At 37.5% G+C, this 25,574-nt stretch overlaps 1 protein-coding gene across 10 annotated transcripts; it reads left to right on the top strand.

Moving 5' to 3' along the window:
• Positions 1-23,638, top strand: LOC131227325 (ABC transporter B family member 12-like). 10 transcript variants are annotated; one of them, XR_009162197.1, is made up of 6 exons: positions 1-1,053; positions 1,167-1,429; positions 1,511-1,623; positions 21,796-21,873; positions 22,992-23,258; positions 23,352-23,638. XR_009162197.1 is itself a non-coding variant. In XM_058223104.1 (4 exons), the coding sequence occupies exons 2-4, from the start codon at positions 21,871-21,873 to the stop codon at positions 23,391-23,393; spliced, it is 312 nt and encodes a 103-aa protein (XP_058079087.1). In that variant the 5' UTR covers positions 1,373-1,623; positions 21,796-21,870; the 3' UTR covers positions 23,394-23,638. The 10 variants fall into 10 exon arrangements, 4 of the variants coding, with proteins under 4 accessions (XP_058079087.1, XP_058079088.1, XP_058079089.1 ...); XR_009162201.1 differs by having other exon boundaries at positions 1,511-1,599; XR_009162199.1 differs by lacking the exons at positions 1-1,053; positions 1,167-1,429; positions 1,511-1,623 and adding exons at positions 4,811-4,880; positions 5,272-5,538; positions 5,632-5,714.
• Positions 23,639-25,574: the final 1,936 nt, after the last annotated feature.

A 25,574-nucleotide genomic window follows, 5' to 3' on the forward strand; every position in this document is an offset into this window, starting at 1 on the left:
TTAATACGTAATTTTTAATGTGTAGTTGGGTTGTTACAGATAAAAATTAATTTCTTGTCAGGCTTTGTTAGGACCATACCACAAAAAAATAGTGGTAATTGAACACCCATCATTAGAAACTTCTTGAGGGCCATTGAAATGTTTATTTTCCAACCAACCTGTTGATGAGGTCACAAATACCTGAATGAAAGACCATGTAAATATCAGCTTGGTTCAAAACTTTTCTGGCCCTCGAGAAGCTTTTAATGATCAATCACAACTTTTCCATATAGTATAGTCCACATGAGATTTGGACCTGTTGGATTTTTGGGCTCATATCCTAAAACGATCTGTCGAAATGGATGGACTGTGTGGATATAAGGCACATACTTATGAAAATGCCATCTTAGGAGACGTAGCCAGGTTCTACCGCTTGATACTACCTATTCTTGAGACTTTCAAACATTGTGTGTCACTTTACTATAAAATAGAAATCAACATTGCTTTCTGCTAACATATGCATTTACTATTGCAATTTCTTTAATTGGTAGAATTTCTTATAGGAACTTAAGGAAAAAATAATCAAGTGGCTGTAATTCTCTATGTAAATCATGTACTACATTTAGAAACCGATCAGTCCTTACAAGGTCTCAAATCAGGAGGGAGGATAATGTTAAATTAGATTTGTAATTTTCACCTACAAGCTAATTGTTATAAAAACTCATCTTCTTGGTATGCTTTGTGCACATATTGCTAATTGAGGTTGCTTTTTTTTTGGTGGCAAACATGAAGGAGAGTGCATATTTCTATTCTATTTTATTGTTGATAGGTATCCTTTTCATCTAGCTGTTTAATCACCTAGTTTGGTTACTAAGTTTGGCAATAGTTTGATTTTTTTTTTTTTTTCAATTACAGAAGAAAAAGGAGATATGCTTTCAGAATTCTTTGAATATCAGGCATGGCAGCAATGGTGGCTCGTCATTGCAACGACATGTTGAGCAGAGGAAGGCATCGAAGGATTTTCGGTCATTTGTTAAGCACGTGGGAACACAAATTTCTCAGGCCTCACAAAGTGTGAGTCTTCAATATTAAATTACAAGCTCTTATTTGTGATCCATCAAAAGAAATTGTGAGTGGTGAACAAACACGTATTCAGTATTCTTCATACTCATGGCAATTTATTAAAGATACATCTTGAGGTGAAGGAGTTATGGAGCTCAATGAATGGATTTCATCGTCTGGTTTCAAATGGTTCAGAATCCAGTGAGGCAATAGTTGATAAGGTTCGTCATGTCATTTAAGATCATGATACCCAATTCCTGGGGTTCATAATTATGTGCTCATTCAAGCTTAAATTTAACAGATAAAGCTAGGAGAAGAAGGGTAGAAAGAAGGCAATTCGGGGTATGGTGAGGAGAGGTCCTGATTGCGTAGCCTGGCATATGTGGTTGTAAGATACAAAATATTCACTGTTTTGTAGTAGATCATGTTTCTTTGCCTTTGCTAATAACCATTGCCCTGTAATTTTCAGATACATCTGGTATTATGAGAAGGGTTGGGGGAAATTTTAAGGAAAGATTAGAAGAACTTGGAGGACTTTATGCAGTCTTTGATTTTGCTGTAAGTTGCCACTCTGTTATGGAGGTGAGCTTGCATGTTGATTTGATCTCATCTAAGACATCCATGATCAAAGTATCTTGAATGTGTAAAGTGGAGACAATAGTTATATGCCATTACCATGCAGGAATTAGAAATTTGCAGTTATATATATTACAAACAAACAACCCCTTTCTAGATATGATGTCAGTTCATATTCTAGGCATTTGCCAGACCTATTACTTGGACACTTACTTTCTGAGGTTTGCCAAGCTGACATTTTGAGACACTTGGACAGTCCTAGACAGATGCCACTTCAAAATCTACATGGACAAAGAGTCTTAGCAATGTCATAAAAAAATGTTGCTTATGGAACAGTTTAATTGAAGTGTGAAAATTCTCTACAAACTTTGTTTCATCATTCTTAGTTCTTTTTGTTATGCAGTTTCCTTAGTCAAACCTAAGATTCTTAGGCCTCGTGCTTGCCTCAATTCTCTTGTTGTGAAAAAATTTCTTGCAAGGACTTACTCTCACCCTTAAGTTTTAGTTCATTTTCTTCTATAGCTATGATGACCCATGTGACAAAAGAGCGCAAGCTTTGTTGTCCTTTTTACTCTTTTGTTCTTTTGTTGGAGTTCTGATTTTTTAAGAGAATAGGTAATGTTCAGATAGTCTGCTAGTTCTTGAAATGATCATGCATGATTTTAATGTTTCATTAGCTAATTATTTGTTAGTTTAGATTACTAACTTATTTTTATTTGAACTATGTGAATATGCTTTTCTAATTTCCTTTGTCTTTGTTGTTTTCATTGTTAGGTTTTTCTACCTTACAACACATATACATGATTTCCAATATTTTGAGTGATGTACATTGCCTTTTTATTGTCTGGCCAACCTTACGATGAATCATGTAGATTTTGTCTTATCCAATAATCAATGTGGCTTGAATTTTCCTTTTTGGGTGAATGGTTGATCTGATTCATTGAGGTTTTGCTTCAGATCAAACTGAAGAAACCCTATTAGCAACAAGTAACAACAACTTAAATCATGGTATCAAAAGCTACCCCGACCTGTAATTTTATATTGTTCTTCTTCCATTATCTTTTTTAAAATTTTTTTAATTTTTTTTTAATTTTTTAATCTTTCAGGCCTAACCTAGAAAAATACCCTTTTTAGATTAGAAGCAGAACCTCCTTATTTTTCAGAAGATCGATGCTTTGAGTGCCAAAATCAAGGTGAATTCTAAAACCATTCACTCTTTCTTTCCAATACAAACATGAAATAGTCTTGAAACATAAATTCGAAAATCCTAATGTGTACTAGGCATGAGTTGAATTTTTGAGTAAGATGTTGACTTAGCTTGAGTTCTGCCTTCATTGTGTTTTCTGTCAAGCTGGGCTGCTTGTTTTCTGTCTAGCTGGCATGAGATATAGATTCCACTCAAATCAAGCTGCCAGTCAGTTTTATGTGGTCTTTTTGCAGCAATCAGTTCTGCCCAGCTGCTATTTTAGAACTCCCAAATGTGGTCCAAAGTGGATTTGGACCAAAGTGAGGATAGTTCCATTCCATTATTGATATATGTCTAGGCCTAAATTGAGATTATAATAGTTTCCTGTTCAGCTTCAAATGCATGGACTCACAACTAGCTGTCATTATGAAATTATGAACTAAAAATGGCGCCATTCATGTGTTGGTCATTTCTTCCATATTGAGTTAGATTATTGCAGTGCATTTGAAATGAGCATCCCAATGCAACCTTTGAACTTGATTTAAAATATGTTTTTCATGGCACAAATGCTTACATATGATTATCGTGCATAAAGAATTTTTCTTCCGTTAGGAAATGCTGTCATGTTACATGTTTCATAGAACTTATATGAAGTATATCCTGCACATGGAAAGTATATATGGTGATTGGGACTGTTCGCTGGTTGTCACTACATTGGTGAGCAATGACCAATGAGCCAAAAATGACAGAGATTGGACTGCTCTAATCACCCATTTATGGCAAGTTTCGCCTGTTGAATGTGGATGGATGTTTGTATTGTGAGTTAACTGTACCTTTTCAGCCCACTGACCGGATGGCTACCCAGTTGGATTGCCTCGCCTTTTGGGTATTGGCAGTCCACCTCGTGACCACAAAGCAATTGTCCTGATCACTGTACACATGTACCACACATACAGTTAAAAACATATTTTAACTGTACCTTACCACATGTACACATATATTTGTTGTATTCTACCTTTGTCTAATTTTATTTTTGTTGATGTTTTTTTTTTTCTTTTTCTTTTTCTTTTTGTAATTTGGGTATGTTTGATTTAGAACTTATAACTGAAAAGTGCTGACATTCAATATACATTTCTTCGTGTATTTAGGTCACTGAAGAACTGATGCGGACACAAGCACATTCAAGGTGTACCAACGAAGAAAGCGCCAACCACAAGTGCCGTCTTTGTGGATAGGCGACTATTGAGGAGCTGAAGACCTTTCACATGTGATTGGACATATAGAAGACCCCACTCAGGGAAGACACATGTGAAGGAAGATTGGAGAAAGAAGACTGAGCGCCCAAACTTTTCCGTACTTATGTTATTTGCGCGTTTTTGACTTAGTTAGGGGTCTTTTAGTAATTTTCTGTCTTTATTTGCTTATCCTAGGGGTATTTTAGTAATTTTATGTCTTTATTTGCTTATTTAAGTAGGCTAAAGCCCTAAACTCGAATTTTAACTATTGATTAATAAAAAGCAAACCTTTGATTGCCTCCTTCCTCTCTTCTCTCTAATGGTGCTTCTTCTCTTCCCTTGATCTTCTTCTCCAAATTTCTTCTTGTGCCCCTCCAACTTCTTCAAGGTAATAATTTTCTTCCTTCTATTTTCCAGTTTTGGCTAATCCTTCTTTGATCAAAATCTTGAGAACCGATCTAAACCCTAAACCCCCAAATTCTCAAATCCCTAATCCGAGAAACTTCTTGGTTCTTCGGACTAGTGATCTTTATTGATCGATTGGGTGTGACCATGCAAGATCGGGAGGTCTCATCCCTCGCCGGATCCAACCCAAGTAGTAATTGAATTCCATAATCCATGGTTGTGGTGATGGCCCGCTCCATTGCATGTTTCCTTTATGATTTTCTCAGTTATGATGATTACTGTTAGAATTTTAGATCATTCATTCCTTTTATTTCCGCTGTTTAATTGTGTCCATGAGCATGCATCATAATTAGGGCTGTCCTGCGTCAAGAACAGCTTGCAGGGCTCTTCCAAAGTTAAGAGGTAAATTTGGGCAGTAGAGGGATCAGCACCAAATGGTTCGTGACTGATCTTGAACATTGAATTTTTATAAGAATGCTTGCTCATTGCGTTGTATGTTGATGACTAAATCTCTAGGAGAATGTTGCACAAAACTTCCCATCATTAGAAATTTCAGTCAGAAATAGAATTGACCATCATAGCGTGTAAAAGAAAAGCCAAAAGATTAATTAGCATGCTATCTGCTGCATAACATTTACTTGCCGAGACTATTAATTGGCAACAGTTCTATTGTAATTTTTGATCAGTTACATACCAATGTTTACTGACAGACATTTTGAAAGTAGCCCTTGTGTGTTACTGCTTAGTCTAGCTTATTTGAAGTGAGACTGCCATTCCATTTTTCTCGTTATGCATATAAGTATTTAGAGATTGTGAGGTTGGTTGCAGGAGATGTATGAGGAAGCCAGTCAAGTGGCAATTGATGCAGTTGGTGGTATTCGGACAATTGCATCTTTTTGTGGAGAATACAAGGTAATAGATCTTTACCAAGAGAAATGCGAGGTCCCAATGAAGGATGGAGTCCGACAAGGAATTGTAAGTGGCGTAGGCTTCGGCTTCTCCTTCTTCATGGTCTTCTGCACCAACACCCTCATTTTCTATGCCGGTGCTCATCTCGAACAAGATGGGAAGACAACAGTTTCCTAAGTTTTCAGGGTAAGTAGAGAATCTCTGCATTCTTCTCATTCTCATTCTTCTTGTTCTTACTCCAATTTTCATTTGTGGTTATGTGATGGCTTTCAACTGCAGGTTTTCTTTGCTTTGATAATGGCAGCATTTGGAGTCTCTTAGACCAGCGCACTAGCTCCAGATGCAACCATTCACTTTTAAATGTAGGACTGCCATGTAAAAATAAATTAAAAAATCAGTATTTTACTAGTTTAATGGGGCCTTTTATTTTTTATATGGGAAGCATGTTTCCTGCTCAAGTAAAAAAAATTAACTTTATATGGATTGATGTGTTTATATTGGTGAGTCCAATCTGTATTACTTTCTAATGGTATGAATAAAGACTTCGTTATTTTGGCCATTGTCGAATTTGATACCTTGTCTGTTTTTAACACTGACATTTATGGCCATGTCTAAGTTTTGTAGTGCATCAATAACTGCAAAAAAATATTTCATAGTATTAAAATTAGTTAGTTTATTTGTTGATGGTTGTTTTTGTTTTGTTCTTAATAAGTTGAAGGTTTCTTTTGTAACCTATTGATTTTTTTTTTTTTTTTTATCGTTTGTCTTCAATTGTTGTTTTTGTTTTGGTAGTAATTTCAGCAATCTAACAAGTATATTTTAGCCCAAGTTACTGTGTACTCTGTTTGTGCTATGTTTAGATTCCCTGATATGTAGAAGAGGTAGAAATATGCTTATCTACGTTGCTACCTTAGTGGCTAATGCATCCAAACGTGCAGTAAAACGTACTTGCTGATGAGAATTGGGTTTTCTCTCCTGTATCTGTAATTTATTCTTTGCTTTTTTCAATACATTTCATGATAGAATCATTCTTGTTGTGGATGTTATCAATGTTGTTTCTGTCGTTAAAACTGAAACTTCTTTGGCTGCCGAGGTTACATGTCTTTAATTTCAATTGTGGACTACCTCTTTAAGTGGAAAGCCCTTGCTCCATATAACTGCCGATGCCATTTAAGAAATTGCTCATCTTCCAGATGAATTCTAGTGTGCAGCTCTTGTTGTAATCAGTTCTATGTAGCTCCATCCACATGGTTTACATGGAAAAACATGTGGTGATCATGAATGTCCATCTGATGGGTCACCATGTGGACAGGCCATAGCTGATGCAGGGATGAACGTGATGAGGTCGATCACTGTCTTCCTCAAGGATAACTACTTTGAATCCACAGAGCTTCTCTGGACTCACAGAGACTTCTCGAATTCACAAGGAAAAAAGCAATTAAAATAGAAAATAAATTCTATAAAATTCATAATTTGATTGATATTGAAATAAACGATTCTACAATTGTTTAACTAGGGATACCAAGCCCTGAAGAAGTTTCAGAATTAACCTACAACTAAAACTCCCTAAAATTCGTAACTTACTATAAATAGTAAATTTACTATTTATAGTAAGTATCCTATTTGACTTGACCACATTATTCTCTTAATTATTTTAAGCACTTTTTATGTTGGACACAACTCCTAAAGCCCAATGGATGAAGAGTTACAATCAAACCAAAACTTACTAAAAATAGTAAAAACAAAAATAAAAAGGAAATTCGACCGGCGATCTGATGGAATCTCGCAAATTCAGTATGGGAAACCCAGCCTTGCTAGGTTGGTTGGCTAAAATAGCTCATCCTACCCCAAAATCATATTGGTACATCGAGTAACTCATTCTAGTTTGCAAGATATGCCTGTTTTAAGGTTCTGACGATCTTGATGACTTCCGCCTCCGATCGGGCCTTCTCTAGCCCATCTTGAACAAGAAAGTGTCCGCGATCTGCTCTACATCAATAACCTAGAAGGGAAAAGGATTGGACTGTGGTGCCATCCAATCTGTTGCTTGCAATAGGAAAGCTTAGATGCGGGAGTTCACATTCAACCAGAAAGATTCACAACAACTGGTGATGATAAGAGCCATTAATCTTGAGAAAATGACCACTGTAGATGCCACCTTTTACATAGCGTCTTATACGAAGCATCCGAAACTTAACTTCCCAACTTGGACCCTGCATGTACGGACAACAAAGTTAAGGACGAAAAACCCCTCCTTTTCACTGCCATTCTCTTCCTTTTCCTTTAATGGAAAACCCATGCGCGCATTTGCAAATGACGTGCCTTTCACTCCATTGCAAGGAAAAACTGATGCACGCACGTTTCTTTTTCTTTTCATTTTCCCTACTAAAATCTCCGTTTATCATCTATATATTATCATTCTACATTTGCCACTTTCCATCTTGGTTAGGGTTACTTGGAATCCTCCAAACTGGTTGCATCTGCAATTTCTGAAAAGGTTCAAATTATTCCTTCACTCCAAAGCACCCTTCCTCAACTTGCATTTGACCGGTACTATGGTTGCTGGAGGTAGAGATCTTTAAAAAAACCTTAATGTGGTTTATAGTTACTTCCCTTTGAAGTATTGAATGACAAATCATCGACCAGTCATGTGAAACTCGCTCAATTCCATTTGAAGCTCACTCAATTTCATGCTAAGCTCGCTCAATTTAATTAATGTTTACCTAGTGCAATTTCATGCTAGGCTCACTCAATTTAATGTTTGCCTCAACAAATTTAATGCTAGGCTCGCTCAATTTAATGTTTGCCTAGCGCAATTTCATGCTAGGCTCGCTTAATTTAATGTTTGCCTCGATAAATTTAATGCTAGGCTCACGCAATTTAATGTTTACCCAACTCAATTTCATGCTGGGCTCGCTCTATTTAATGTTTGCCCAGCTTAATTCTATGCTAGGCTCGCTCAATTTAATGTTTTCCTAGCTCAATTTCATGCTATGCTTGCTCAATTTAATGTTTGCATCGATAAATTTCATGTTTGCCTTGATGAATTTCTTTTTTGTCTCACTGAATTTCATGTTTGCGTTGCTAAATTTCTAGCTTGCCATGCTTAATTTTCAGTTTGCCTCGCTTAATCTTTAGTTTACCTTGCTCAATTTTCAGTTTACCTTGCTCAATTTCTAGTTTGCCTAGCTTAATTTTTGCTCCTCTCGTTGAATTTTTACGTTGCCTCACTGAATTTCTAGGTTGCCTCGCTGAATTTTCATGCTTCCCTCGCTCAATTATTTGTTTTGCCTCGCTCAAATTCAAACTTCCCTCGCTCGTTTTTGTGTTTCCCTCACTCAATTTCTAGTTTGCCTTGCCCGATTTCTAGTTTACTTTGTTTCAATTTTCGCTCTTCCCTCGCTCAATTTAATGTTTGCCTCGTTCAATTTATAGGTTGTGTCGCTGAATTTACATGCTTCCTTCCCTCGCTCAATTTTTTGTTTTGCCTCGATCAAATTCGAACTTCCCTCGCTCGATTTCATGTTTCCCTCGCTCAATTTGTAGTTTGTCTCATCCAATTTCTAGTTTGCTTAGTTGAAATGCATGCTTGCCTCGTTGAATTGGATGTTTGCCTCAATCAATTTCATGTTTGCTTTGCTTAATTTTAGTTGAGGTTTATTCCATTTTATCTAAAGCTCATTCAAATTTATAAAGTACTTGATTATTTAGTTTATGTGTGTCTTATTTCATCTTAATGAATTTCGTGTTTGCCTCGCTCTTTTTCATGCTTGCCTTGATCATTTTCATGCTTGCCTCGTTGAATTTCATGTCTGCCTTGCTCAATTTCCTGTTTGCCTGCATATCCGAATTTCATGTTTGCCTTACCAAATTTTCAGTTTGTCTTGCTGAATTTGTAGTTTTCCTCGCTAAATTTCTAGTGTGCCACGCTCAATTTTTAGTTTGCCTTACTGAATTGTCATGCTTCCCTTGCTCAATATCTAATTTGCCTCGCTCAATTTTCATGCTTCCCTCTCTCAATTTCTACCTTGCTTGGCTGAATTTTCATGCTTCCCTCGCTCAATTTCTAGTTTTCCTTGCTCAATTTTCATGATTGCCTCATTGAATTTTCATGCTTGCCTCGCTCAATTCCATGATAGATAGTGTCGATAAATTTAGCGAGCACCACATGAAATCATTCATATCTTTGAAGTCCTAATACATATAAGCTTACTCTCTCTAGTTGTTTATTTAGAAAAACAACGCATTGCTTACTCTTTATTTCCTTAAGCTCTGCATCATCCTCATCTATTATGGAACGTGAGTATTCGGTCCTCTATTATTTAATCGAGTTATGTATTATGGTAAAATTACATTGCTTGACGATTCACTGATATAATGTCATTATATTGGTTTTCAAATAATGGCTACGAGAATCATTTGTTGTTATAGCGGGGAGTTAGAATGTGAAAACAAGTGATACTCATACACCGGTGGAAATTCGAAAACTTTTACGCTACGTGTCGAGACTACGTACGAGGAGCTTCTATCTATAATTTACAAGATTATTAAGAGTAACCCAACAGATTGTGATATCGGGATGAAAGTATTGTATCCTTGCTCAAACGAATCAATCCCTCCAACCAAAATCGAAGACGATGATAACGTGAGAGAGTTCCTGGCAACATAGTTAGAGCATTCGGATAAATTAATCCCTTTAGTCATCGAGAAACACAACACACATGGACAGTGTGGCCGAGGAGCATGGCGTGAAATTTGAATATATGGCATCACCATTACAAGTGGGAGTAAGCAATGATCAAGTGCTCGAGCTGCCTCAAACATCAAACTTTGTTACTAGCCAAGTCAGCGGAGCACGTGACCTTAGACTCATTTATGGATACATGACACCGCATTTAGTAACAACAACAGATCTGCCATCATCATCCACCACCCGAGCTGTACGTGTAAGCGACATTTTGCTTCTAGACCTTGCTGAAACATCAAACTTCATTACTCATCAAGTTCCCGAGCCATTCGATGATGCTGTATTCACTAATGTAGAACTGTTGGAATATACAGATTCGTTGGGTAAACCGATCGATATAGCCGTTGGCCAAATGTTTAAGGACAAGAGTTGGTACTAGTATGTTTTGAGCCAGTTTGTAATTCACAATAACTTCTAGTATAGGGTACTGTACTTAAATTTTAGGAGATTCACCGTGGTGTGCTACGAAAAGTCATGCGAATGAAGGGTTCATGCATCTCGGGCGAGTGATGCGGGGATATTCAAGATACAGAATTATACATCAAAACACACGTGCGGCATGTCATAGATGAAGAGTGATTATCGACAAGCAAGCAGCAAGTTAGCGTGTGATCTGGTAGTTAGCTGCATAGAGTAACGCCTAGGGTTGAGGCCACATGATATTATCTTCGCTATGCAAGAGAAATATAATATTCTTATCAGTTATAAGAAGACATGGAAAGCTAAGGAGCTTGCAATTAATCATGTGATGGGGTCTTATGGAGACTCTTACAGTCAACTCCCCTTGTATTTGCATGAGTTGAGGGCGGCCAATCTAGGAACGGTGACTGCCGTGGTTGTTAACCAAAAGACTTTTAGGTTCGAGAGGTATTTTGTAGCACTCAGATAATGCGTTAGAATTCTATGCAGAAGGTATTGGCCATTGACGGGACACACTTAAAGGGCAAACACAATAGTGTTCTATTCATTGCCATGACCTTAGATGGGGACAATCATATTTTTCCAGTTGTGTTTGACATCGGGAATTAGAGAACAGCAGCAGCTGGAATTGGTTCCTTAATTACCTCAACCATACGTTTGGGTCTTTTCCGATTCTTGTGATAATATTCGACCGACATAAAGGTTTAATGAAGAGGTTCCCCAAGTCTTCCCACATGCAATCTATGGCTACTGTGTGTACCATATTTATAAAAAAATTGATGGACACTTTTAAAGACAAGTCGTTAGAGATGTACTACTGGCAGGCTGTGAAGACATGCAGGATGGCTGAATTCAAAATTTTAATGCATGATATCGAAATGGCTAATCTCCCAGTTCATGCATGGTTGAGAGAAATCGAATACGAAAGATGGGCATCTTCACACTTTCTAGGTAAAAGATTCAACCTGGTCACTACAAACATAGCTAAGTGTGTCAATTCCCTCTTCAAAGAAGCCCGCAAATACCCCGTTACTAAATTGATATAGGTAGTAAGATTTAAGATATAGGAATTGTTTTACAAGAGAGTTGAATCTGCAACATCATTTGTAAGTCCGTTGATACCATGGGCGGAGGATTAATTAAAGGATTTTGTATAGAAGGCGGGAGATGTTCGCTGTCATGCTATTTCTCGAGATGAGTACTATGTTTTGGGAGATGATAATGATACAGTCAAGCTCAGTGAGCTTTCGTGTGCATGTTGGGAGTTTGACGTGAAGGGGTACCCTTGTATGCATGTCCTATCAACATGTATAAATACAATCTTCCTCATTACTCATACTGCTCCATATTCTATATGTCGCAAAATTACTTGACCACGTATAACGAATTGGTGTACCCAATACGTGACAAGAGTGAATGAGAATCTATAGTTGACTTCAAGGAGTACTATGTGAAGAGTAAACCCCCAGGATAGAGGAGGTTATCCGGACGGCTAAAAAATTTAAGAATTCTCTCGTGTGGAAAGAACGACAAACAGTCAAGTGTGGGTGATGCAAACAAACAAGGCATAATCGCCGGAAGTGCAAGTTTCCTATACCTGATGTATAACATACTTTGTAATTTACGTAGTGTTTTGTGTGATAAACAACCTGTAATGTATTTTATGTATTGATGTTCTTGCTCAATTTTGCCTTGCTGAAAACAACTCTATACCTTTGGAATTAAGTATCTCTGTACATACAATTCATTCGTCCTTGTTTTGTTTCAATCATTTTTATCTTATTTTTAAAACAGAAATTTATAGTGTTTTGTTTTTAATTTTTTTTAATTTTTTTAAATTTAAATTTCCAATCATTTTGGTAAGCATTTCTGTTTCACTCAGTGGCCATTTAGGTATTCCAAGTTCTCCATTAAGATCGATCCTCACCATTTCAATTTTACTGATCAAATGCCTCTCCCCAAAATAGTAAAAAATGCAGGTAAAGCACTTTGTACTATTTACAAAACACACAGCCAATTGTTGCACAATCACTTTATTCAAAAAGTCCTAAACATGAGTTTAAGTGACAATAAAGAATCATGCACCAGTTGTAAATTCAGAGTTCCACTATAAGAATTACGGATTCGCTTTTCAACACCAAATAGAATCCAAAACTTCTGCTCTTGCTGCTGGGCCAGGATTGAAGGGCCCCTAAGTCACACAATCAGAGTACCACCAGTTGTAGTCATTATTAAGATCTGAAAAATGCAACCAAAGATGTATAAAGTGTTTGAATCAATTTACAAATCCATGTAGCAGACTTATTTCCATTTGAATATTACACGTGAAAGAAACAAACCGAGTGCAAACCCCATGTGTTTTATCTTTCGCCAAGCTAGTTAATCAACACTAACCCACCAGCGTAAAGAGATAACACAAAATCAGCATAATAAAATAACTCAGATGAACTACGTCATATGAACTTAGTAGTTTCGAGTGCAATTTTACATTGTTCCTTTTGGTGCAACTTATATAAGCTTTTAATCAAGCCTTTTCTTTTGACACTTCAAATAATAATTCTCACCACACAAAAGTAGGAATTTTACATATACATTAACATGAACCCTACAGAGGTTTGATGCTGGTGATATGGAATAAGAAAAGTTGGTGCATTAAAAGATGAAGTGGATTGGCTGGTGTATCACACGCTACTGAACTGGCTGGTGTGTTGATGTCACCAAGTTCTATGGGTCCTATCTTTGTCCTTCCAGTTGGTGAATTTGTTGTGAAGCTTGAGCCTAAAAATAAAATTAAGACAGATCCAAAGATTAAGTGGACCACACTGCAAAGTGCAGTGGGGGATTGAACTTCTACCATTGAAATCCTTTTCGAGTCATAAGTTTTGGGTAAATATGATATTTGTTTTTCCTCTTGACCTTATGATGCAGGACGTGAATTTAAATATGATATGCAAGATTTCAGGCTTAAATCACACCAATTCAAAAACAATCACACAAATTCCACATCCCACATGAAAATCCAAACATTCAATTAAAGGGGAATCTATGCGGGTCCAAGCCGACACAGGCTAGGACTGGACCAATAAAAATTATAAACCAAACAATGTCAAAGGGAAATAAAATCAACTACTCATGCATAAAAATCAGTTCCTAATCCAAGGGATTTCCTAATTTCAATTCAATGAACCCTAAGGTGAAAAAAAGGGCAAATCAATTAGGGATCATGTAATCTAGGGTTAGAATTCATGAAAAAAGGGCTATGAGAGGATAAAAGAGGATAAAAACCTGAGCCAAAAGATGATCCCGCGTGTGCACAACAACAATGGCCCAGACGGACAAGCGTGTGATCCCGGCCGTAGATGTGTGGGGCCCACTATTCAGAAAAAGGCCACCTTGGCCCTGGTCGGCTAGGGATGGACTCCAAAACCCCCAAATCTCAGCTCGATCTGATGTACGGTTTGTGCGTGGTGCTCCACCAAAGTTTCAGCTCGCCTACGGGCCGAAATTTGGAAACTTGCCGTAATGAAGAAATTTGATGCAACAAAAGGACAAATTTAAAGTACGGATGGTGAGAAAAGATGGAAAAAAAAGATGATGGAAGATGGGGGTGAATTGGGATCGATGTGGCTTCGCACCACGGTAGTTAGCCCTTCGAAAAGGGAGGGCTTCGCACCCACTTTTGAATTATTCCACAACTCACGAAGAGAGCAGAAAAATAAAGCAGAAATTTTTTATTAACTTCAATGAATGAAAAGAACTACAAGGGGTACTTATTTATAGGGAGAACCATATACCCAAAAACTCGCACCATGTGCGACACCTATTACTTGGTGATGAAGTAAACTAAAATAAAAACCAAACAAGGAAATTTAAAGCGTTCACGATGTTCTAAATAATAACAATAAGCAAAACCTAAAATATAAAACCAATCCGACGAGTGGGCCACGATCATGAGATCCCATGGTGGGCTTTTCTTGACTATCGGGCTACTTTTTCTAAGTCAAAACTTGATTTCTAACTAGGAGGCCCTCCCTGGACGTCGTCATCAAACCAGATCGATGGTGAGGTCCTCCTTCTGCGTACGTACGTGCGTAGGGGTGGTGGTGTGCGGGCGTGCGTGTGCACGATGTCCTCATCACCTTATGAACAAATTGAATAGAAAATAAATGTTATGGTGGGCTCTATGAATGTTTTAACTAGAGGTGTACACGAACCAAGCTCGCTCGACTCAACTCGAAAAAGATCGATTTGACTCGGTTTGAAGCTGATTTTGAGCCAATTTTTTGAGCTCGAAAATGAGTTCGAGCTGGCCCCAGCTCGACTCAAATCGAACCCAGCTCGAATCAAACTCGAATCGAACCAGTTCGGTGACTCGGTTACTTTGATATGATGTTGCTCACCAATTGTTTGATGAAATGACTCAAAGAAATGTGGCCGGTGGCAAGGAAGGTATGTATATGAAAACAACACCCTTTTTTTTTTCTTGATTTTTATGTTGCTTAGAAGGTGTTTGATAAAATACCTGAAAAATCCATTGCTTCTGTCTCGAATACAGTGATATTTTGAAGGTGCAGTCAAGGTATTTGTAAAAATGCTGCAATGGCGAACTTGGCTCGAACTCGGCTCGATCTGGCCCGAGGTGCTGACCGAACCGAGTCGAGCTGAGGTCAGCTAGTGGCCGAGCCGAGCCGAGTTGAAGCTGAGGTCAGCTAGCGGTTGAGCCGAGTCAAGCTGAGGCCAGCTCGACTTTGTTTGACTCGATGTACACCCCTAGTTTTAACAACTTGAATCATTGTCCAACTGCTATCTGTGGTGTGGTCCACTTGAGCTTTGGATATAATTTATTTTTGGGTTCATGCCCTAAAATGATCTCATCAAATGGATGACGTGAATATAATAAATACAGCATTGTGGGTCCCATATAACTTTGATCTCCTTTGAACCGTTCATACGACTGGGAGCTCAATGAGTTTCCGCGCTTGTCTCCGCACCACACTTACCCACACCAGCCAGGTCGGTGGTGTGTGGTACACCAGCCAATATAAGGAATCGAATTCAATCTAAGCAGTCTTTTCTGGGTAAAATCTCAACCACTTTCTGCCAAGAAACTAATTTTTGATGGCAAATTTACCTTTTTCAGCTGATTCTAAAAAAAACTAATAATGAGAGTAAATATGTCCAAAATTATTGGCGAAATATTGGCGAACACGTAGCATAGGACTTTCCATTTGAACCTTTCAAAGCCACTGGTATCAACCCTTCATCCACAGGGAGCAGACAAATGCCCAGCCCAGCTCATATATCTGTATATGCCACATTGGCGCACACACATGTTGAAAATATGGTACCTTTATGTGGACGTGGATTTCCTGCCAAAGCCTACGGAAGAAAGTTCCTGTGCTCGAAACCTAGGTGAGACCGGCCTTGATATTTGTAAGAAATTTAGCATGTCCATCTATTTTTTGAGATTATTTTAGAAATGAGTCAAAAATGAGCTGGATCTAATACTCAAGTGGGCCGAAAATGTGAGAATTGAACATCCAAAGTTGAAATATTTGTGGAGCCATAGAAGCTTTCAATTGGGCTAACATTTGTGTTTTCAGTTCATCTCAGTAAGAATGACGTTACGAACCGTGTAGGGAGGTTTCAACTATAGGAATTTCCCTACCCACCTTTTTCCTTTAGTGTCGGCACACTTGAGTCTTGAGTCTTGGATCCTTTTCCTTTTTGGTTCTAGAATGATTTCACAAAATGGATGGACGGGATAGATTTCTCACAAACATCACGGTGGCCCCACCGATGTTTCTAGCACAGGAACTTATCCGCGGCCTTTATATGCCATGCTCCTCTATGATGAATGTGCAGGTCTACTCATCATGTTAATCACACAATCACGTTGAAAGTTCTCATGTCATCCCGAACCTTGAATATATACAAAGGACCTGATAATTGAAAGTGAATGCTTGAATTTTCTTTTTCTTTTTTATTTTTTCAGCAACGTTTGCGATGTGAACTGTTGATGAATGTATCTTACGCATGTGACCCACCCCTACTAGTGGGCCACTTGTGTTTAGTTTAACGACTTGTGTCATGGGCAAATAGCATTTTTCTGTCGTGAGGTAGCCATCTTAATTTATAATTTCAACGACTGGCTGTTTTAGGTCCGATGAGATGGCTAGAAATTTCTTTTTGAGAGTTTTAGGTCCGATGATATGTTAACTGAAGTTAAACTTATTAAAGTAAGAAAATTAAGGCTATTGAGTTCCGGCCAAAAATCATATTGGTTGCTGGATCCCAACCTCTGGATGGTGGATACTTGTTTTTTAAAATAGGACATGATATTTTTCATTTTCAGCCATCTAATAAGTACCTACCAATCTGACAGTCAGATAATCAAATAAGAATAATTTTTTGGTTGGGTCCTTACCCTTGCCCTGGTGGTAGACTCACAAGAGTTTCAACACCACCCATAGGTGATGCAATCCCACTACTGCATGGGCGTGTGTACAAAAAAATAAAAATAATTTTGTGGTTCATAATAAAATTAAGCTAATATACATAATGTAGACAGTTTATTTCACTTAAAATAGATATATATACAATATTCAAGTAATTTCTAGATGCCTGAGTATCATCCATCATATTCTGTCAAGAGTATCACATATTTTTTTACCTTTTAAAAGTGTAAAAATTCAATTATGTGGCTGCTTGAAGTGTTTTCCCTTCATTCATGTTTGTGTGATCTTACCAACGGGTTGGATGACAAATAAACATCACTGTGGACCCTAGGAAGGTTTCAAGGGTGGAAATCACTATTCCCATTGTTTCCTATGGTATTGTTCAATTAAGCTTTTTGGATATACTTCAATTTTAGGCTCATCCCCTAAAATGAGCTGAAAGAATGGATGGCCGGAGTGGATAAACCACATACAATCACGGTGGGCTCAACAGAGTTTACTCACTTCAATAAAACTGTACCCAGTAACTCAGTATGCAATCCGATTTAAGATTGGAGTGGGTGCGGCAGGATTCTGGGGCCAACCTTGATGTGTATTGTATATCCACCCTATGCATTAATTTTGCCAGCTCATTTTTGGGCATGAACTTTAAAATAAAAGAAAGAAAATCTCAAGTGGACACAGTAGTGATTAAATGCCCATTATCAAAAACTTCTTCAGAGACACGAAAGTTTTAGTTCAATGTGTTATTTATGTTTCCCTTTCATAAGGGTCTGTGTGACCTTATTAGCAGGTTGGATGGAACATAATTATTAAGGTGAACCCTTGAAAGTTTTCAACCGTGGGCATTCAATGACCACTATTTTATGGGGCGTTGTCCGGTTAAGATTTGTATCTACTTCATCCTTTGATCATGAGCTTGGCAAAACTAATCAACGGTGTGGATATACAACACATAGATGGAGTTGGGCCCGATGGTCAAGGCCATATCCGTTCCTTGGCTGGTCTAAGTCACACCTAATCTGTCGTTGCTCTTAATCCTGTGGCAGACTCTCAGGAGTTTCAACACCTGGTCGAGGGTTCGAGCACCCATAGGTAGTGAAATCCTACTACGGCGTGACTGTGTGGAAAAAAGGCCAAAAAAAAAAGGAGAAGAAAAAAGTTACACCTAATCTACGTTCAAGGTCAATACACCCGCATTATATATAATTCTGCTTTTTTATCGTGTGCGGCCATCTTGGCTGGACATGCACGTAAGCCTGTGGTCGCCGACACCGACACTTTCCTACCGTGAATAAACAAATGCCTAGCGCAGGAGTGCTATTTGCAGCCCCACATACATCCACATATGCTACGGTCATCCCACTAATGTCGATGTAGGACATATGTGGAACATCCGAGACATTCATCTGTCAGGATCTTCCTTGATGAACGTACGGCCCATTCATCATGTCCATCGTATTATTGTACCTAATTCTGATAATTCTGGAAAATGTAATAGGAAAATGACATGTGGCCGTCTAATAGAAATAGAGGCGAGTGGTTGAGTTAGAATTAAGTCTAAAACTCTGTCCGATGTTTTAATTCCTTAAAGATTTGTAATATATATATATATAAAATCAATCAAGTTATTATTAATTTATTATGAATTATTTCTACTTTTATTCCTCATGGCTTTGTGAGGATTCCAGAGAACTTTGTGAATTCATAGTAATTATACCCCGTGGAAGATAGTGATCAACCTCATGAGATCCCTCCCTGCGCCAAATCCCCACCCTCTAATTATCAACTAATCATTATAAACTTTTGCAAGAGGCTACGAAAGTGACCAATGTTCTCGAAATTTAGTCATGTATATGTTTTTTGATACCTGGGGTCAAAGTTGATCGGTTTTGATTGAGCTGCTGTATCAATTGTGGCACGCTGGTATAATTTAAAACAAATCAAGCAATCAACACGTGGTACTTCTTACAATTCCTTTTCGCATGACACCAGTTACAATGATAGTTTATTGAGTAAACTCTGTGCGGGCACACCTGATGTATGGATGTGTTTTACTTTATAGGGATTTCCCATATAAGCACTTATCCTTTAGGTATTTTCAAATAAGCACATGCCTTTGAAATATTTCCATCAAAGCACCTAAGGTTTGCACCATTAAGGCACCTAGCCGCTTGCCGTTATGTAGTATTAGGGTTGTATACCGTTTCTGATCGGTATTTTTCAAAATGATAAAACCACCCTCATTCTTTCTCATTTGAGAAAGCCTCTCTTCATTCCTTGTGGATCGCCTGTGTTGAAGGCGGATGAAATGCCAGTGTCAGTGCTTCTCATTGGTCATCCGTCCACACCATTTCTGATGACCTGAGCTAATAAGATATGCCGGATTTCTCTCCCAGATAGATTGCTAACTACACAACACAACTTTTAATCATGTGGAACTTTTCCGATTCCCACCATGATTTTGCTGTAAGTTGCCACTCTGTTATGGAGGTGAGCTTGCATGTTGATTTGATCTCATCTAAGACATCCATGATCAAAGTCTCTTGAATGCGTAAAGTGGAGACAATAGTTATATGTCATTAATTACCATGCAAGAATTAGAAATTTGCAGTTATATATATTACAAACAAACAACCCCTTTCTGGATATGATGTCAGTTCATATTCTAGGCATTTGCCAGACCTATTACTTGGACACTTACTTTCTGGGGTTTGCCAAGCTGACATTTTGAGACACTTGGACAGTCCTAGACAGATGCCACTTCAAAATCTACATAGACAGAGTCTTAGCAATGTCATAAAAAATGTTGCTTATGGAACAGTTTAATCGAAGCGTGAAAATTCTCTACAAACTTCGGTTCATCATTCTTAGTTCTTTTTGTTATGCAATTTCCTTTGTAAAACCTAAGATTCTTAGGCCTCATGCTTGCCTCAATTCTCTTGTTGTGAAGAAATTTCTTGCAAGGACTTACTCTCACTCTAAGTTTTAGTTCATTTTCTTTTATAGCTACGATGACCCATGTGACAAAAGAGCACGAGCTTTGTTGTCCTTTTTACTCTTTTGTTCTTTTGTTGGAGTTCTGATTTTTTAAGAGAATAAGTAATGTTCAGATAGTCTGCCAGTTCTTGAAATGATCATGCATGATTTTAACGTTTCATTAGCTAATTATTTGTTAGTTTAGATTACTAATTTATTTTTATTTGAACTATGTGTATATTCTTTTCTAATTTCCTTTGTCTTTGTTGTTTTCATTGCTAGGTTTTTCAACCTTACAACACATATACATGACTTCCAATATTTTGAGTGCTGTACGTTGCCTTTTTATTGTCTGGCCGACCTTACGATGAATCATGTAAATTTTGTCTTATCCAATAATCAATTTGGCTTGCATTTTCCTTTTTGGGTGAATGGTTGATTTGATTCATTGAGGTTTTGCTTCAGATCAAACTGAAGAAACCCTATTAGCAACAAGTAACAACAACTTAAATCATGGTATCAAAAGCTACCCCGACCTGTAATTTTATATTGTTCTTCTTCCATTGTCTTTATATATATATATATATATATATATATATATATCTTTCAGGCCTAACCTAGAAAAATACCCTTTTTAGATTAGAAGCAGAACCCCCTTATTTTTCAGAAGATCGATGCTTTGAGTGCCAAAATCAAGGTGAATTCTAAAACCATTCACTCTTTCTTTCCAATACAAACATGAAACAGTCTTGAAACATAAATTCGAAAATCCTAATGTGTACTAGGCATGAGTTGAATTTTTGAGTAAGATGTTGACTTAGCTTGAGTTCTGCCTTCATTTTGTTTTCTGTCAAGCTGGGCTGCTTGTTTTCTGTCTAGCTGGCATGAGATATAGATTCCACTCAAATCAAGCTGCCAGTCAGTTTTATGTGGTCTTTTTGCAGCAATCAGTTCTGCCCAGCTGCTATTTTAGAACTCCCAAATGTGATCCAAAGTGGATTTGGACCAAAGTGAGGAAAGTTTCATTCCATTATTGATATATGTCTAGGCCTAAATTGAGATTATAATAGTTTCCTGTTAAGCTTCAAATGCATGGACTCACAACTAGCTGTCATTATGAAATTATGAACTAAAAATGGTGCCATTCATGTGTTGGTCATTTCTTCCATATTGAGTTAGATTATTGCAGTTCATTAGAAATGAGCATCCCAATGCGACCTTTGAACTTGATTTAAAATATGTTTTTCATGGCACAAATGCTTACATATGATTATTGTGCATAAAGAATTTTTCTTCCATTAGGAAATGCTATCATGTTACCTGTTTCATAGAAGTTATATGAAGTATATCCTGCACATGGAAAGTATATATGGTGATTGGGACTGTTCACTGGTTGTCACTACATTGGTGAGCAATGACCAATGAGCCAAAAATGACAGAGATTGGACTGCTCTAATCACCCATTTATGGCAAGTTTCACCTGTTGAATGTGAATGGATGTTTGTATTTTGAGTTAAATGTACCTTTTCAGCCCACTAACCGGATGGCTACCCAGTTGGATTGCCTTGCCTTTTGGGTATTGGCAGTCCACCTGGTGACCGCAAAGCAATTGTCCTGATCACTACCACACATATAGTTAAAAACATATTTTAACTGTACCTTACCACATGTACACATATATTTGTTGTATTCTACCTTTGTCTAATTTTATTTTTGTTGTTTTTTTTTTTTTTTATTATTTTTTATTTCTTTTTCTTTTTGTAATTTGGGTATGTTTGATTTAGAACTTATATAACTGAAAAGTGCTGACATTCAATATACATTTCTTTGTGTATTTAGGTCACTGAAGAACAGCTTGCAGGGCTCTTCCAAAGTTAAAGAGGTAAATTTGGGCAGTAGAGGGATCAGCACCAAATGGTTCGTGACTGATCTTGAACATTGAATTTTTATAAGAATGCTTGCTCATTGCGTTGTATGTTGATGACTAATTCTCAAGGAGAATGTTGCACAAAAGCTTCCCATCATTAGAAATTTCAGTCAGAAATAGAATTGACCATCATAGTGTAAAAGAAAAACCAAAAGATTAATAGTATGCTATCTGCTGCATAACATTTACTTGCCGAGACTATTAATTGGCAACAGTTCTATTGTAATTTTTGATCAGTTACATACCAATGTTTACTGACAGACATTTTGAAAGTAGCCCTTGTGTGTAACTGCTTAGTCTATGACGCAGGGGAGGACGTGAGGTCGAGCACCTTCTTCCTCAAGAGGATAAATATTCTGAATCCACAGAACTTCTCTGGACTCCTCACAGAGACTTCTCAAATCCACGAGGAAAGAAAGCAGGAAATAGAAATAAATTCTAATAAATTCGAAATTGATTAATGAATGACTAAAAACGAGTTCACAACCCTTTAAATAAGGGTACCAAGCAATAGGAAAGAAATCAGAATCAAACTACAACTAAAACTCCTAGAATTCGCGACTTACTATAAATAGTAAACTTACTATTTATAGACGGTCGTGATGCCTACTAGTGCACAAGGTTTTCGGCCAAAAATAGTAAGTGTCCTATTTGGCTTCACCAAACCGTTCTCCTAATTATTCTAATCTCTTTTCATGTTGGGCGCAACTCCTAAAGCCCGATGGATGAAGAGTTATAATCAAACTAAAACTTACTATTTATAGTAAAAATGAAATTAAAACAGGGAAATGACCGTCGATCCAGGGGTATTTCGTAATTCCGGGTTGTGCAACCCAGCATAGTGGGGTTGGTTGGCTAAAGTAGCTCGTTCTACCCTAAAATCATATATTTTATGTCAAATAACTCATTCCGGATTGCGAGATACACCCGATTTAAGGTCCGATGGTCTGGATCACTTCTGTCATCGACTGGGCCTTTTCTGATCCATCTTGGCCATGTAACTGTTCGCGACCCGCCTTACACTAGTCTAACTTTTTTGAAGTGGCACTGCCATTCAATTTTTCTCAGTATGCATATATGTATTAAGAGATTGTGTGGTTGGTTGCAGGAGATGTATGAGGAAGCCAGTCAAGTGGCAAATGATGCAGTTGGTGGTATTCGGACAATTGCATCTTTTTGTGGAGAATACAAGGTAATAGATCTTTACCAAGAGAAATGCGAGTTCCCAATGAAGCATGGAGTCCGACAAGGAATTGTAAGTGGCGTAGGCTTCAGCTTTTCCTTCTTCATGGTCTTCTGCACCAACACCCTCATTTTCTATGCCGCTGCTCATCTTGAACAAGATGGGAAGACAACATTTTCCAAAGTTTTCAGGGTAAGTAGAGAATCTCTGCATTCTTCACATTCTCATTCTTCTTGTTCTTTCTCCGATTTTCATTTGTGGTTGTATGATGGCTTTCAACTACAGGTTTTCTTTGCTTTGATAATGGCAGCATTTGGAGTCTCATAGACCAGCGCAATAGCTCCAGATGCAACCATTCACTTTTAAATGTAGGACTGCCATGTAAAAATAAATTAAAAAATCAGTATTTTACTAGTTTAATGGGGCTTTTTATTTTTTATATGGGAAGCATGTTTCCTGCTCAAGTTTGTAAGTAAAAAAATTAGCTTTATATGGACTGATGTGTTTATATTGGTGAGTCCAATCTGTATTACTTTCTAATGGTATGAATAAAGACTCCGTTATTTTGGCCATTGTCGAATTTGATACCTTGTCTTTTTTTAACACTGACATTTATGGCCATGTCTAAGTTTCGTAGTGTATCAATAACTGCAAAAAATATTTCATAGTAGTAAAATTAGTTAGTTTATTTGTTGATGGTTGTTTTTGTTTTGTTCTTAATAAGTTGAAGGTGTTTTTTTTTTTTTTTTAACCTATTGATTTTTTATTTTTTTTTCGTTTGTCTTCAATTGTTGTTTCTGTTTTGGTAGTAATTTCAGCAATCTAACAAGTATATTTTAGCCCAAGTTACCGTGTACTCTGTTTGTGCTATGCTTAGATTCCCTGATATGTAGAAGAGGTAGAAATATGCTTATCTACGCCGCTGCCTTAGTGGCTAATGCATCCAAACGTGCAGTAACACGTACTTGCTGATGAGAACTGGGTTTTCTCTCCTGTATCTGTAATTTATCCTTTGCTTTTTTCAATACATTTCATGATAGAATCATCCTTGTTGTGGAAGTTATCAATGTTGTTTCTGTAGTTAAAACTGAAACTTCTTACATGTCTTTAATTCCAATTGTGGACTACCTCTTTAAGTGGAAAGCGCTCACTCCATATAACTGCCGATGCCATTTAAGAAATTGCTTGTCTTCCAGATGAATTCTAGTGTGCAGCTCTTGTTGTAGTCAGTTCTATGTAGCTCCATCCGCATGGTTTACATGGAAAACATGTGGTGATCATGAATGTCCATCTGATGGGTCACCATGTGGACAGGCCATAGCTGACGCAGGGATGAACGCTTCCTCAAGGATAACTACTTTGAATCCATGGAGCTTCTCTGGACTCACAGAGACTTCTCGAATCCACGGGAAAAAAGCAATTAAAATAGAAAATAAAATCTATAAAATTCATAATTTGATTGATATTGAAATAAACGATTCTACAATCGTTTAAATAGGGATACCAAGCCTTGAAGAAGTTTCGGAATTAAACTACAACTAAAACTCCCTAAAATTTGTAACTTACTATAAATAGTAAATTTATTATTTATAGTAAGTATCCTATTTGACTTGACCACATTATTCTCCTAATTATTTTAAGCACTTTTTATGTTAGACACAACTTCTAAAGCCCAACGGATAAAGAGTTACAATCAAACCAAAACTTACTAAAAATAGTAAAAACAGAAATAAAAAGGAAATTCGACCGTCGATCTGCTGGAATCTCGGAAATTCAGTATGGGAGATCCAGCCTCGCTAGGTTGGTTGGCTAAAGTAGCTCATCCTAACCCAAAATCATATTGGTACGTCGAGTAACTCATTCTGGTTTGCAAGATATGCCTGTTATAAGGTTCTGACGGTCTTGATGACTTCCGCTTCCGATTGGGCCTTCTCTGGCCCAGCTTGAACATGAAAGTGTCCGCGATCTTCTCTACATCAACAACCCAGAAGGGAAAAGGATTGGACTGTGGTGCCATCCAATCTGTTGCTTACAATAGGAAAGCTTAGATGCGGGAGTGCACATTCAACCAGAAAGATTCACAACAACTGGTGATGATAAGAGCCATTAATCTTGAGAAAATGACCACTTTAGACACCACCTTTTACCCAACGTCTTATATGAAGCATCCGAAACTTAACTTCCCAACTTAGACCCTACACGTACGCACAACAAAGTTAAGGACGAAAATACCCCTCCTTTTCACTGCCATTCTTTTCATTTTCCTTTAATGGAAAACCCACGCGTGCATTTGCAAATGACGTGCCTTTCCATCCATTGCAACGAAAAACTGACGCATGCACGTTTCTTTTTCTTTTCATTTTCCCTACTAAAATCTCCGTTTATCATCTATATATTATCATTCTACATTTGCAACTTTCCATCTTGGTTAGGGTTACCTGGAATACTCCAAACTGGTTGCATCTGCAATCTCTGAAAAAGGTTCAAATTATTCCCTCACTCCAAAGC

The sequence above is a fragment of the Magnolia sinica genome, chromosome 15 (assembly GCF_029962835.1).
Source record: "Magnolia sinica isolate HGM2019 chromosome 15, MsV1, whole genome shotgun sequence".
Classification (NCBI taxonomy): domain Eukaryota; kingdom Viridiplantae; phylum Streptophyta; class Magnoliopsida; order Magnoliales; family Magnoliaceae; genus Magnolia; species Magnolia sinica.